This window comes from Coregonus clupeaformis, chromosome 11 (genome assembly GCF_020615455.1).
Source record: "Coregonus clupeaformis isolate EN_2021a chromosome 11, ASM2061545v1, whole genome shotgun sequence".
Classification (NCBI taxonomy): domain Eukaryota; kingdom Metazoa; phylum Chordata; class Actinopteri; order Salmoniformes; family Salmonidae; genus Coregonus; species Coregonus clupeaformis.
Genome location: NC_059202.1, coordinates 19,774,358 through 19,790,875, shown reverse-complemented (window position 1 = coordinate 19,790,875; position 16,518 = coordinate 19,774,358). Strand labels below are relative to the sequence as shown.

General features: G+C 42.9%; 1 protein-coding gene across 1 annotated transcript in view; it reads right to left on the bottom strand.

Annotated features, from left to right (window-relative positions):
- The window catches only part of atp1b1a (ATPase Na+/K+ transporting subunit beta 1a), a 31,706-nt gene extending 25,751 nt beyond the window's left edge, over positions 1-5,955 (bottom strand). Inside the window, exon 1 of the mRNA XM_041889547.2 lies at positions 5,706-5,955. Within this exon, the coding sequence (XP_041745481.2) occupies positions 5,706-5,799 (94 nt within the window). The 5' untranslated portion in view covers positions 5,800-5,955. The remainder of the gene's footprint in view (positions 1-5,705) is intronic.
- Between the last annotated feature and the right edge of the window lie 10,563 nt (positions 5,956-16,518).

Here is a 16,518-nt window from a genome sequence, read left to right as displayed (position 1 = left end):
CATCCACTCCTATAGCACATTCCCTACCCTACACATCCACTACTATAGCACATTCCCTACCATACTCATACACTACTATAGCACATTCCCTACCATACTCATACACTACTATAGCACATTCCCTACCCTACTCTATTCTACACTACTCTACTGTTCCCTACCCTACTCTATTCTACACCACACTACTGTTCTCTACTCCATACGCTGTGTGTTGAAATTAATCTCGTCTCCCATGATGCAATAGTAACGGAGGGCAACAACACTTCCAGTCTAGCAGGATGAGTCACTCTGGCTCGTTGTCGATGGTTACCAGTCCCTCTCCTCTATCAGTCTCATTTCCAAACATCCCCAAACTCATACCCCTCCCCCACCTCACATCACACTGGGCCGTGCAGTCAGGCAGGCAGGATAGACCTGTTACTTTGTCTGTGAAGGTGACAGGCTGGCCAATAGTAAATCAACCCTGCTGCCCTTAACCTTGGGTCATAACAAAACATCCAGTGACTAAAAACTATCTACAGGAAACACTTTTACTATTGCATTGGTTGAGCAGAATAACTTAATAGTGAGAGAGAGAGAGAGAGAGAGAGAGAGAGAGAGAGAGAGAGAGAGAGAGAGAGAGAGAGAGAGAGAGAGAGAGAGAGAGAGAGAGAGAGAGAGAGAGAGAGAGAGAGAGAGAGAGAGAGAGAGAGAGAGAGAGAGAGAGAGAGAGAGAGAGAGAGAGAGAGAGAGAGAGAGAGAGAGAGAGAGAGAGAGAGAGAGAGAGAGAGAGAGAGAGAGAGGCTGGCTGTGGTTACCATGGCAGTGAGCTCTGGGGTGAGAGAGAGATGCAAACCAGTTGCATCAAAGGTGACCATGGCTGTCTATAGAAACCAATAGTAATGGTGTATTTTTGCAGGCATAGAGTACCTCAGTATGAGTCATAATATCCATAAAACCTAGCGGTCAAACAAGGAAATGGTTCCAATTGTTTTTCCACCGTTCATTTTTCCCATAGGGGATTTTAGAAACACTTAAAATAAGGGCGTGACGTTTTGAAAAACCGTGTAAATCTCTCTAGGGCAAGGTGACTTATCAATATATTTGCCTGTATTTACCCCCCAAAAATAAAATGTTAATTAGATGCTAATGTGGCTATCATAAAGAACTACAAATGCCATGATGATCTGGACGAGACTGCCGAATCGAGGCAAAGGTAAGAATCTCTGGATTAACTATCTAATGTTAGCTAAATTTAGTAATGAATAAATTGGCTACATTTCTTTAAATTGACATAATATCTGTTAGCAAAGGTGTCTGCTAGAGATGACATGCAGGAGCTTGCAGGGATTTGTAGTCTTGCATGATGTCTACTTTGATGCTAATTAGCATTTTTTAAACTGAGTGTAAATAGAGCTGAATATATTGATAAAAGTCACCTTGTCGGAGAGAGATTTACACGGTTATCAAAACATCACGCCACGGTAAGCCTACACGAAACACAGCCCTTATTTTAAATGTTTCTAATATCCCCTATGGGAAAAATGAATGGTGGAAAAAACGACTGGAACCATTTCCCTGTTTGACCGCTAGGTTTTATGGGTATTATGACACCTCCACTGTGGGACTCTATTAACAGAGGCTTGTTGGTCAAAACCTTTGGGTTTTTGGATAAACGCCTAAAATAAGGTCTGTGGTAAACACAGCCTTAGGAGATCGTATACTTTTGTTCTATGAGATAATCTTCATCAGCTAAAGTCTTGGTGGCCTTGTGGTTAAAGTGTCCTGAGACTGGGAAGTTGTGAGTTCAATCTCTGGCAGAGTCATATCCAAAGACTGTAAAAATGGGACCTGATGTGTCTCTGCTTGGCACTCAGCATTAAGGAGATAGATTTGGGGGTAAGGACCTGCGATAGACTGGCGTCCTGTCCAGGGGCTGTACTTGTACCCGCTACAGAAACAGGAGATAGACTGGCGTCCAGTCCAGGGGGTGTACTTGTACCCGCTACAGAAACAGGAGATCGGCTCCTGCCCTACGAGCCGTTTCGGCTCACACAAGCCAAGGCTACTTACTTGACTGACTGATATTACAAAACGTATGATATCCTATTCCTGTGTTAACCTCAGACCTTATTGTCCAAAACCCCCTCCAAAAGCCCCATTCATTTCCCCATAGGCATTGTCCAATGAGCCATGGGCTAACTCATTTTCGTAGCTGGCGCAGCTCTATAGGCCTGTTCCAAAGTCTAAATTAATGTATTAGTCTCGCAAATCCGTGTTTTTCTTTCACACCCACGACCACATATTGTGTGGAAGCTCAGGGGGAATAGCTCAATTCAGACCGCTATCTCTCTTTCGTCTCTCTTGTAAAAAGACCCGTCGGACCACTGAGTGAATGTGATCACCTCTAGACAAGTGAGTATTATCAAGTGTTAACCATTTAAATGTTCTTTAACCCCCCTACAGGCCTAATTGGCCAATAGGAGACTTGTTGAATGCCTTCCAGTCCTTGTGATAACCTCGCTCTCTCTCAGCTCGGTCTATGCCCCCCCTCCCCTCCCCTCCCCAGAACAGCAGGGTAGACAGTCAGGCAGGCTTTACATTTTAGTCATTTAGCAGACGCTCTTATCCGGAGCGACTTACAGTTAGTGAGTGCATACATTTGTGTTGTGAATGGACAACTCAGGCACGTTCTCACATTTCTCAAGGCAAGCAGCACAGAGATCGCTGAGATTATCATAATTGTCCTATTTCGTGCAATGGGACCGTATACGCTTACTTTTCAAAAGGCTATTAGGCACTGGGTAGACGCAAGTATTACAGTTATTACACCATCATTGGATACAAGTGTCACTAAATGAAGACCTGAATCAATGTAGCCTACTGTAGTAGCCTATACCTACCACTTTTGATGATGACCAATTGTGATTTGATGCGAAAGATGAGATGGTGCTGCACAGCCAGCATAGCCAAAGGGTTATTGGAAGGCTTATCCTGGGGCGGGGCGGCAGGTAGTTTAGTGGTTAAGAGCGTTGTGCCAGTAACCAAAAGGTCGCTGGTTCTAATCCCCGAGCCGACTAGGTGAAAAAAATCTGTCGATGTGCCCTTGAGCAAGGCACTTAGCCCTAATTGCTCCTGTAAATCGCTCTGGATAAGAGCGTCTGCTAAATAACATAAATGCAATAACCTGGTCTCAGAGCTTTTTCGTATTATTCTGTACATAAATCAAATCAAATCAAATCAAATTTTATTGGTCACATGCGCCGAATACAACAGGTGCAGACATTACAGTGAAATGCTTACTTACAGCCCTTAACCAACAGTGCATTTATTTTAAACAAAAAAAGTAAGAATAAAACAACAACAAAAAAAGTGTTGAGAAAAAAAGAGCAGAAGTAAAATAAAGTGACAGTAGGGAGGCTATATATACAGGGGGGTACCGTTAGTGAGTCAATGTGCGGGGGCACCGGCTAGTTGAGGTAGTTGAGGTAATATGTACATGTGGGTAGAGTTAAATCAGAGCCACTCCTTTAGTATGATATTTTACATTTCGTATGGTATGTATTAATTTGTGGATGTCCATCACCCATTTTGTATGATATGTTATGAACTACAATTTATTTGTATTATATGTCACGAATTCTAGCTAGGCTAGGGGTTATGATTACATTTATGAGTTAGGTTAAATACTTAAGGGTTAGCTAACATGCTAAGTAGTTGCAAAGTAGCTAAAAGGTAGTAAGTAGTTAGCTAAAATGCTAAAGTTGTATGTGATGAGATTCGAACTCGCAACCTTTGGGTTGTTAGACATTCACGTTATACACCCACCCATCCACCCGACTTTCGTTCTTGTCTTAAGTAACCATCTGTCTTATGTAACCATATCAAACATAACATATAATGTAAAATGATATCATACTAATTTTTCAGTCCCGGATTTACTTTACTATGTTACGATAGTGTATGAGACCAGGCTGCAACAAGCGCATCGATTTGGTCCGACGTGCTCTTGATAATACCTTGCGCGATATCCATTTTACATTTACATTTTAGTCATTTAGCAGACGCTCTTATCCAGAGCGACTTACAGTTAGTGAGTGCATACATATTTTGTTTTATTTTTCATACCCCCCGTGGGAATCTAACCCACAACCCTGTCGTTGCAAACACCATGCTCTACCAACTGAGCTACATCCCTGCCAGCCATTCCCTCCCCTACCCTGGACGACGCTGGGCCAATTGTGCGCCGCCCCATGGGTCTCCCGGTCGCGGCCGGCTACGACAGAGATATGTAGGCTACGCAAACACAGGCAACACGCCAGAAACCTTGGAACTTTCTAAACGTAGCTAGCTACTTTCATTGAGCTTCTGAATTCAATAAATTCATTCAAAGAACAGCAACAGTTTCGACAGATACACCAACACTTCTCAGTGAACAGGCGCCCTTTGCGTTACCAACAATAGTCTGTCCGCTTTCAGGAAACAACTGGCAACCCGTCGACGATTGACTTGATCCTGTGTCCCCTACTAGAGCGTACTATCGAAGTCTTTCTTTTTCTCGTATTGTGAAAGCCTACGGTAATAATCGCCCTACCTATGTGAACTCGAGGAATTGATTTAAGCAACAAATTGTTAGCTGTAGCTGCTAAAAGAAACAAAGTTGTCTGTGGGGGGGTGGCCCTAGAGAAACCGAGCATGTGAGTCGTGACCTGATCTTCCTCTTCCTATGTAGAAAAGCGCCGAGATAAAACCTAAATGTTGCCAATAGATAAACTAGCTACTGCAACAGTCTCCCACTCGAAAAAATGTAACGATGACGTCAGTGTTACAATGTTGCAAGCTCACCAGTTGAACAGAAAAGTGGCTCATTGGTAAATCAATGCTCATTGTTGGCTTCATGTCCATTACATTCTCTCGGTCCAAAACTATGACATCAGCTTCAGGCGAAAGGGCCTGATCACCTTGACTACTAACCTTGAACCCTGATTCCTTTAAAAACAACAACGGTATTGGGATTAAACAGCTAATTGACGAGGTTATGGTTGTTCCCCTGTCATTTGGCACATTATCTTGTTCAGAGAAAGAAAGCAACTCATATTTCTCAACTTTATCAATTTTCTCCAATCTAGGCTAAGTATGTGACACCAGAAACAAGCATGCCATTTTGGCAAGACAAGCACATGTTAGTTGCAATCCAACACTCCGGAATGCCACCATATAATGTCAATTATGTCCTTCAAAATGACCTCTTTGGCAAAGGACACAGACTCTGGCTTTCGCTGTACATGATCAACCCCGTTAAACGAACAATAACGGATAGGAACATTATTAACGTTCACTGGACCTAAAAGTCTGAATATATTTAAATTGCCTTTTAGACAGTCCTACTTATCATTACATTTATTGTAATCGTATTCCATCAATAGGTTATAAGGTTATTTTTTACAGATTTGTTGTTTATAAATCACGTTTAATTCATTTAATATGTTTCTCCTGTAATTTTGCCATTGAACGTGAATTTCACGAAATAGCATGCTCTGTCCAATCAAACAGGTGCTGTATTTCTCAATCAGGAAATACAGAAAGAGTCTGAAACTCTGTGCCGTTACAGTATTCTGAGAATACACAGAAACAACAGGGCTAAAACTCTTTATCATTTTTATCCTCGAGTTAATATCCCGAAAAGCGTCGATTAAAAGTAGCTTATTACGGATTTATGTACTTACACCAACTGCCACCCGTGCGTCCTAGAAATTCCTTCCTTTCCGAATTCCACACAAAGCTCTTCCATCCACCGTCTCCATCTTTATTTGCCGACATATTTTTTGCCTTTTAATTTCCCTTTTCAATTAATATTCTTTAATGGGCTTAGGTACCCGATTCCTGTACTGTCCCCTGTACAGAATAGTAAAGGACAGTGTCGTACCCGGTTCTCCTATTGTAGCCCACACAATTTATCTCTTATGGTAACTAACTCCGCCCGCAAACTCGTGTAATAAGTTACCTACAAAGAGGGGGGGGCCTAACTCTGGCAAATCACAAGCAGCCATCCTTTTGCGTAAGAATCGTATGCAAGGGAGCAACTGCTATGACCACTGTTCAATGAAGCGAGGCAGCTCCAGGCGGTTCAAAACGAAATGGTGTGAACTAAAATGGTAGAATTCTAAAAATGAAATAGAATTCTAATTCTATGGTGATGTCATAAGCTCCGCAACATTCTATGAACATTCTTGGAGTTCTACATGTTTAAAGTAATTCTATTTCTCAGGAGTCAACTTTGTACTTTGGTAAATTTGATTATAATTCTTGCTAAATATCACATCCATGAAATGAATTGTTTAAGGAAAAAAAACGTATTTTTCAATATTTTTTAAGGTAGACATGAATAATTACTTTGCCACATTGAATATTATGCTCTGTGAGAATAAGAAGGTATTGAAATCAATTGATACTCTTGAGCTTTGAATGTAAAACCCTGTATGAGTTTCTGTTTCTGTGTTTATCGGTTTGTAATGTTTGTGTTACATTTTTTAAAGAAGGATGTATAGATTTTTGTAACACATTTTAATTTGTATCCTTCGAAATGTATGGGATTTTAATAATTAAAAAAATAAAAATGATTGTACTTTGGGACTTTGTTCATGGTTAATTCTTAACAAAGCTGTTAATAAAGAACGCACTTTAGACACAGCCCCTGCCCTTTTGATTGAATAACATAAGAGAGAAATAGAACTGTAAAGTGTTATAATATGGTAACTAATGAGCTAAATTCACTTTGTGAAAAGTTGGTTTTTCCTGATCAGGTTTTTTCCCTGGTCAGGAAATAGTTATTCCTGGTCAGGTCACATGGTCGGAAAAATACTTTTTTATTTGACCAGGTTGTCCCATTGAGGTCAAAACAAGGGAGACCTGGCCACTGCTTTCACTGACATCATGGCTTGTTTAGAACTCCTGGTACATGGGCTGACATAAAGCTTTAAAATATTATTAAAGCTTGTATTGATACGACAACTCATCAGCAAGACAACTCATCAGTAAGACAACTCATCAGTAGGACAACTCATCAGTAAGACAAATCATCAGTAAGACAACTCATCAGTAAGACAACTCATCAGTAGGACAACTCATCAGTAAGACAACTCATCAGTAGATCAGTAAGACAACTCATCAGTAGATCAGTAGGACAACTCATCAGTAGATCAGTAGGACAACTCATCAGTAGGACAACTCATCAGCAGGACAACTCATCAGTAAGACAACTCATCAGTAAGACAACTCATCAGTAAGACAACTCATCAGTAAGACAGCTCATCAATAGATCAGTAAGACAACTCATCAGTTAGACAACTCATCAGTAGATCAGTAAGACAACTCATCAGTAAGACAACTCATCAGTAAGACAACTCATCAGTAGGACAACTCATCAGCAGGACAACTCATCAGTAAGACAACTCATCAGTAAGACAACTCATCAGTAAGACAGCTCATCAATAGATCAGTAAGACAACTCATCAGTAGATCAGTAAGACAACTCATCAGTAGATCAGTAAGACAACTCATCAGTAGATCAGTAAGACAACTCATCAGTAGGACAACTCATCAGTAGGACAACTCATCAGTAGATCAGTAAGACAACTCATCAGTTAGACAACTCATCAGTAAATCAGTAAGACAACTCATCAGTAAGACAACTCATCAGTAGGACAACTCATCAGTAGGACAACTCATCAGTAGGACAACTCATCAGTAGGACAACTCATCAGTAGATCAGTAAGACAACTCATCAGTTAGACAACTCATCAGTAGATCAATAAGACAACTCATCAGTAAGACAACTCATCAGTAAGACAACTCATCAGTAGATCAGTAAGACAACTCATCAGTAAGACAACTCATCAGTTAGACAACTCATCAGTAGATCAGTAAGACAACTCATCAGTAAGATAACTCATCAGTAAGACAACTCATCAGTAGATCAATAAGACAACTCATCAGTAAGACAACTCATCAGTAAGACAACTCATCAGTAGATCAGTAAGACAACTCATCAGTAAGACAACTCATCAGTAGGACAACTCATCAGTAAGACAACTCATCAGTAGATCAGTAGGACAACTCATCAGTTAGACAACTCATCAGTAAGACAGCTCATTTTTTTCACCTTTATTTAACCAGGTAAGCCAGTTGAGAACAAGTTCTCATTTACAACTGCGACCTGGCCAAGATAAAGCAAAGCAGTGCGATAAAAACAACAACACAGAGTTACATATGGGGTAAAACAAAACAAAGTCAAAAATACAACAGAAAAATATATATACATTGTGTGCAAATGTAGCAAGTTATGGAGGTAAGGCAATAAATAGGCTATAGTGCAAAATAATTACAATTAGTATTAACACTGGAATGATAGATGTGCAAGAGATGATGTGCAAATAGAGATACTGGGGTACAAATGAGCAAAATAAATAACAATATAGGGATGAGGTAGTTGGGCAGGCTAATTTCAGATGGGCTGTGTACAGGTGCAGTGATCGGTAAGCTGCTCTGACAACTGATGCTTAAAGTTAGTGAGGGAGATAAGTGTCTCCAGCTTCAGAGATTTTTGCAATTTGTTCCAGTCATTGGCAGCAGAGAACTGGAAGGAATGGCGGCCAAAGGAGGTGTTGGCTTTGGGGATGACCAGTGAGATATACCTGCTGGAGCGCAGACTACGGGTGGGTGTTGCTATGGTGACCAATGAGCTAAGATAAGGCGGGGATTTGCCTAGCAGTGATTTATAGATGGCCTGGAGCCAGTGGGTTTGGCGACGAATATGTAGTGAGGACCAGCCAACAAGAGCGTACAGGTCACAGTGGTGGGTAGTATATGGGGCTTTGGAGACAAAACGGATGGCACTGTAATAGACTACATCCAATTTGCTGAGTAGGGTGTTGGAGGCTATTTTGTAAATGACATCGCCGAAGTCAAGGATCGGTAGGATAGTCAGTTTTACGAGGGCATGTTTGGCAGCATGAGTGAAGGAGGCTTTGTTGCGAAATAGGAAACCGATTCTAGATTTAAATTTGGATTGGAGATTCTTAATGTGAGTCTGGAAGGAGAGTTTACAGTCTAACCAGACACCTAGGTATTTGTAGTTGTCCACATACTCTAGGTCAGACCCGTCGAGAGTAGTGATTCTAGTCGGGTGGGCGGGTGCAAGCAGCGTTCGGTTGAAGAGCATGCATTTAGTTTTACTAGTGTTTAAGAGCAGTTGGAGGCTACTGAAGGAGTGTTGTATGGCATTGAAGCTCGTTTGGAGGTTTGTTAACACAGTGTCCAATGAAGGGCCAGATGTATACAAAATGGTGTCGTCTGCGTAGAGGTGGATCTGAGAGTCACCAGCAGCAAGAGCGACATCATTGATATACACAGAGAAAAGAGTCGGCCCAAGAATTGAACCCTGTGGCACCCCCATAGAGACTGCCATAGGTCCAGACAACAGGCCCTCCGATTTGACACATTGAACTCTATCTGAGAAGTAGTTGGTGAACCAGGCGAGGCAGTCATTTGAGAAACCAAGGCTATTTAGTCTGCCAATAAGAATGCGGTGGTTGACAGAGTCGAAAGCCTTGGCCAGGTCAATGAAAACGGCTGCACAGTACTGTCTATTATCGATCGCGGTTATAATATCGTTTAGGACCTTGAGCGTGGCTGAAGTGCACCCATGACCAGCTCGGAAACCGGATTGCATAGCGGAGAAGGTACGGTGGGATTCGAAATGGTCGGTGATCTGTTTGTTAACTTGGCTTTCAAAAACTTTTGAAAGGCAGGGCAGGATGGATATGGGTCTGTAACAGTTTGGATCTAGAGTGTCACCCCCTTTGAAGAGGGGGATGACTGCGGCAGCTTTCCAATCTCTGGGGATCTCAGACGTTACGAAAGAGAGGTTGAACAGGCTAGTAATAGGGGTTGCGACAATTTGGCGGCTAGTTTTAGAAAGAAAGGGTCCAGATTGTCTAGCCCAGATGATTTGTAGGGGTCCAGATTTTGCAGCTCTTTCAGAACATCAGCTGTCTGGATTTGTGTGAAGGAGAAGCGGGGGGGGGCATTGGGCAAGTTGCAGCGGAGGGTGCAGAGCTGGTGGCCGGGGTAGTGGTAGCCAGGTGGAAAGCATGGCCAGCCGTAGCAAAATGCTTGTTGAAATTCTCGATTATTGTAGATTTATCGGTGGTGATAGTGTTTCCTAGCCTCAGTGCAGTAGGCAGCTGGGAGGAAGTGCTCTTATTCTCCATGGACTTTACAGTGTCCCAAAACTTTTTGGAGTTAGTGCTACAGGATGCAAATTTCTGTTTGAAAAAGTAAGCCTTTGCTTTCCTAACTGCTTGTATATATTGGTTCCTAACTTCCCTGAAAAGTTGCATATCGCGGGGGCTATTTGATGCTAATGCAGTACGCCACAGGATGTTTTTGTGCTGGTCAAGGGCAGTCAAGTCTGAGGAGAACCAGGGGCTATATCTGTTCTTAGTTCTGTATTTTTTGAATGGGGCATGTTTATTTAAGATTGAGAGGAAATTACTTTTAAAGAACAACCAGGCATCTTCTACTGACGGAATGAGATCTATATCCATCCAGGATACCTGGGCCAGGTCAATTAGGAAGGCCTGCTCGCTGAAGTGTTTTTGGGAGCGTTTGACAGTGATGGTCGTTTGACCGCGGACCCGTTACGGACGCAGGCAATAAGACAGTGATCGCTGAGATCCTGGTTGAAGACAGCGGAGGTGTATTTAGAGGGTAAGTTAGTCAGGATGATATCTATGAGGGTACCCATGTTTACGGATTTAGGGTTGTACCTGGTAGGTTCGTTGATCATTTGTGTGAGATTGAGGGCATCTAGTTTAGATTGTAGGATGGCCGGGGTGTTAAGCATATCCCAATTTAGGTCACCAAGCAGTACGAACTCTGAGGATAGATGGGGGGCAATCAATTCACATATGGTGTCCAGGGCACAGCTGGGGGCTGAGGGGGGTCTGTAGCAAGCGGCAACAGTGAGAGATTTATTTCTGGAAAGGTGGATTTTTAGAAGTAGAAGCTCAAACTGTTTGGGCACAGACCTGGATAGTATGATAGAGCTCTGCAGGCTATCTCTACAGTAGATTGCAACTCCACCCCCTTTGGCAGTTCTATCTAGACGGAAAATGTTATAGTTGGGGATGGAAATTTCAGAATTTTTGGTGGCCTTCCTAAGCCAGGATTCAGACACTGCTAGAACATCAGGGTTGGCGGAGTGTGCTAACGCAGTGAATAACTCAAACTTAGGAAGGAGGCTTCTGATATTTACGTGCAGAAAACCAAGGCTTTTACGGTTACAGAAGTCAACAAATGATAGCTCCTGGGGAGTAGGAGTGATACTGGGGGCTGCAGGGCCTGGGTTAGCCTCTACATCACCAGAGGAACAGAGGAGGACTAGAATAAGGATACGACTAAAGGCTTTAAGAACTGGTCTTCTAGTGCGTTGGGTACATAGAATAAAGGGGGCAGTTCTCCGGGCGTTGTAGAAAAGATTCAGGGCATTATGTACAGAAAAGGATATGGAAGGATATGAGTACAGTTGAGGTAAACCTAAGCGTTGGGTAACAATGAAAGAGGTAGCATCACTGGAGGCACTGATTGAGCCGGTCTCGGCGTGTATGGGGGGTGGAACAAAGGAACTATTTGAGGCAGTTTGAGAGGGACTAGGGGTTCTACAGTGAAATTGTATAATAAGAACTAACCCAAACAGCAATAGGCAAGGTATGTTGACAAGGGAGAGAGGCATAAAGCAATCACAGGTGTTATTAGGGAGAGCTAAGACAACAACTGGTAATAGCGATAAAGTTTGGGCTGAGGCTAAACAGAATAAACAGGACAGGGTACAGTGTAAAGGAACAGTCCAGCAGGCATCAGCTGTGCAGCTGAGTGATCATAAGGTCCAGTGAACAGCAATATGTGAGTCCGAGAGCAGTTCAAATTGGTGCTTCAGCACAGCTAGCAGGGAGCACAGTTGTAGTTTGCGTGTGCTAGCGGGCCGGGGCTAGCAGATGGATCTTCGTGATCGTCGCAACGGGAAGCCTGTTGAAACCACATCAGACGATTTCGTCGGCAAACCAGTCGTGTTGGATCGGCGGGGCTCAGTGTCAACACTAGGAGGTCCCGTCCGGTTGACAGAGAGGTAGATAGCCGGGAGATGGGCCTGAGGCTAGCTCAAGGCTAACTGGTGCTTGCAATGGGGCAATGGTAATTAGCCAACAACAGGTTGCAGCTAGCTAGCTGGTTGCGATGATCCGGCGCTAGGGTCCAGTGATTCCGGCAGAAAGTCCGATAAGCTCTGGGTCGATAGGAGGTCCCGTCCAGTTGACAGAGAGGTAGATAGCCGGGAGATGGGCCTGAGGCTAGCTCAAGGCTAACTGGTGCTTGCTATGGGGCAATGGTAATTAGCCAACAACAGGTTGCAGCTAGCTAGCTGGTTGCGATGATCCGGCGCTAGGGTCCAGTGATTCCGGCAGAAAGTCCGATAAGCTCTGGGTCGATAGCACGCTGTGCAGACTGGCCGACGAATTGTCCAGGCTAGAGCTAGAGCTGGCTGGTGGATAGTGTAGGCCACGGACAGTGGTGAAGACGCTAACGGTGACTAATAGCAAGTAGCCATTCAGTTGCAGCTACACTAGTTTCAGCTTAAGGTTCTTGATGAAAGTTATAAAGAAATAGAATCCTTTCCACGTTGGGTGAGGCGGGTTGTAGGAAAGTATATTTAGTTAAAGAATGAAAAGTAAAATTGAGAAATATATACAAAATAGACCAAAAAATACAAGAAACAGGATATTTACACTAGGACAATGAATAAAACCACGACCGCACTGCTACGCCATCTTGGAAGTAAGACAACTCATCAGTAAGACAACTCATCAGTAGATCAGTAAGACAACTCATCAGTAAGACAACTCATCAGTAGGACAACTCATCAGTAAGACAACTCATCAGTAGATCAGTAAGACAACTCATCAGTAAGACAACTCATCAGTAGGACAACTCATCAGTAAGACAAATCATCAGTAAGACAACTCATCAGTAAGACAACTCATCAGTAAGACAACTCATCAGTAGGACAACTCATCAGTAAGACAACTCATCAGTAGATCAGTAAGACAACTCATCAGTAAGACAACTCATCAGTAGGACAACTCATCAGTAAGACAACTCATCAGTAAGACAACTCATCAGTAAGACAGCTCATAAGTAGATCAGTAAGACAACTCATGAGTAGGACAACTCATCAGTAAGACAACTCATCAGTAGATCAGTAAGACAACACATCAGTAAGACAACTCATCAGTAGGACAACTCATCAGTGAGACAACTCATCAGTAAGACAACTCATCAGTAAGACAACTCATCAGTAAGACAGCTCATCAATAGATCAGTAATACAACTCATCAGTAAGACAACTCATCAGTAGATCAGTAAGACAACTCATTAGTAGGACAACTCATCAGTAAGACAAATCATCAGTAGGACAACTCAACAGTAAGACAACTCATCACTAGGATAACCCATCAGTAGGTCAGTAAGACAACTCATCAGTATATCAGTAAGACAACTCATCAGTAAGACAGCTCATCAATTGATCAGTAAGACAACTCATCAGTAAGACAACTCATCAGTAAGACAACTCATCAGTAGATCAGTGAGACAACTCATCAGTAAGACAAATCATCAGCAGATCAGTAAGACAACTCATCAGTAAGACAACTCATTAGTAATACAACTCATCAGTAGGACAACTCATCAGTAAGACAACTCATCAGTAGGACAACTCATCAGTGAGACAACTCATCAGTAAGACAACTCATCAGTAAGACAACTCATCAGTAAGACAGCTCATCAATAGATCAGTAATACAACTCATCAGTAAGACAACTCATCAGTAGATCAGTAAGACAACTCATTAGTAGGACAACTCATCAGTAAGACAAATCATCAGTAGGACAACTCAACAGTAAGACAACTCATCACTATGATAACCCATCAGTAGGTCAGTAAGACAACTCATCAGTATATCAGTAAGACAACTCATCAGTAAGACAGCTCATCAATTGATCAGTAAGACAACTCATCAGTAAGACAACTCATCAGTAAGACAACTCATCAGTAGATCAGTGAGACAACTCATCAGTAAGACAAATCATCAGCAGATCAGTAAGACAACTCATCAGTAAGACAACTCATTAGTAATACAACTCATCAGTAGGACAACTCATCAGTAAGAACTCATCAGTAGGACAACTCATCAGTAAGACAACTCATTAGTAATACAACTCATCAGTAGATCAGCAAGACAACTCATCAGTAAGACAACTCATCAGTAAGACAAATCATCAGTAGATCAGTAAGACAACTCATCAGTAAGACAACTCATTAGTAATACAACTCATCAGTAGATCAGTAAGACAACTCATCAGTAAGACAACTCATCAGTAGATCAGTTAGGCAACTCATCAGTAGATCAGTACGACAACTCATCAGTAAGACAACTCATCAGTAGGACAACTCATCAGTAAGACAACTCATCAGTAGATCAGTAAGACAACTCATCAGTAAGACAGCTCATCAATAGATCAGTAAGACAACTCATCAGTAAGACAACTCATCAGTAGGACAACTCATCAGTAAGACAACTCATCAGTAGATCAGTAAGACAACTCATCAGTAAGACAGCTCATCAATAGATCAGTAAGACAACTCAAAAGTAAGACAACTCATCAGTGAAACAACTCATCAGTAGGACAACTCATCAGTAGGTCAGTAAGACAACTCATCAGTATATCAGTAAGCCAACTCATCAGTAAGACAACTCATCAGTAGGACAACTCATCAGTAAGACAAGTCATCATGACCCTGATCTCTCTTTTGACGAACATATCAAGACTGTTTCAAGGACAGCTTTTTTCCATCTACGTAACATTGCAAAAATCAGAAATTTTCTGTCCAAAAATGATGCAGAAAAATTAATCCATGCATTTGTTACTTCTAGGTTAGACTACTGCAATGCTCTACTTTCCGGCTACCCGGATAAAGCACTAAATAAACTTCAGTTAGTGCTAAATACGGCTGCTAGAATCCTGACTAGAACCAAGAAATTTGATCATATTACTCCAGTGCTAGCTTCCCTACACTGGCTTCCTGTTAAGGCAAGGGCTGATTTCAAGGTTTTACTGTTAACCTATAAAGCGTTACATGGGCTTGCTCCTACCTATCTTTCCGAGTTGGTCCTGCCGTACATACCAATACGTACGCTACGGTCACAAGACGCAGGCCTCCTAATTGTCCCTAGAATATCTAAGCAAACAGCGGGAGGCAGGGCTTTCTCCTATAGATCTCCATTTTTATGGAACAGTTTGCCTACCCATGTGAGAGACGCAGACTCGGTCTCAACCTTTAAGTCTTTACTGAAGACTTATCTCTTCAGTAGGTCATATGATTGAGTGTAGTCTGGCCCAGGAGTGTGAAGGTGAACGGAAAGGCTCTGGAGCAACGAACAGCCCTTGCTGTCTCTGCCAGGCCGGTTCCCCTCTCTCCACTGGGGTTCTCTGCCTCTAACCCTGTTACAGGGGCTGAGTCACTGGCTTGCTGGTGCTCTTTCATGCCGTCCCTAGGAGGGGTGCGTCACTTGAGTGGGTTGAGTTACTGACGTGATCTTCCTGTCTGGGTTGGCGCCCCCCTTGGTTTGTGCTGTGGTGGAGACCTCTGTGGGCTATACTCGGCCTTGTCTCAGGATTGTAAGTTGGTGGTTGAGGATATCCCTCTGGTGGTGCGGGGGCTGTGCTTTGGCAGAGTGGGTGGGGTTATATCCTTCCTGTTTGGCCCTGTCTGGGGTTTCTTCGGATGGGGCCACAGTGTCTCCGGACCGCTCCTGTCTCAGCCTCCAGTATTTATGCTGCAGTAGTTTATGTGTCGGGGGGCTGGGGTTAGTTGGTTATACCTGGAGTACTTCTCCTGTCTTATCCAGTGTCCTGTGTGAATTTAAGTATGCTCTCTCTAATTCTCTCGTTCTCTCTTTCTCTCTGAGAACCTGAGCCCTAGGACCATACGTCAGGACTACCGGGCATGCTGACACCTTGCTGTCCCCAGTCCGCCTGGCCTTGCTGCTATTCCAGTTTCAACTGTTCTGCCTGCGATACGAAACCCCTACCTGTCCCAGACCTGCTGTTTTCAACTCTTAATGATCGGCTATGAAAAGCCAACTGAGAGACCTGAGCCCTAGGACCATACGTCGGGACTACCGGCCGTGGTGACTCCTTGCTGTCCCCAGTCCGCCTGGCCTTGCTGCTATTCCAGTTTCAACTGTTCTGCCTGCGGTTATGGAACCCCTACCTGTCCCAGACCTGCTGTTTTCAACTCTTAATGATCGGCTATGAAAAGCCAACTGAGATTTATTCCTGATTATTATTTGACCATGCTTGTCACTTATGAACATTTTTGAACATCTTGGCATGGTTCTGTTATAATCTCCACCCGGCACAGCCA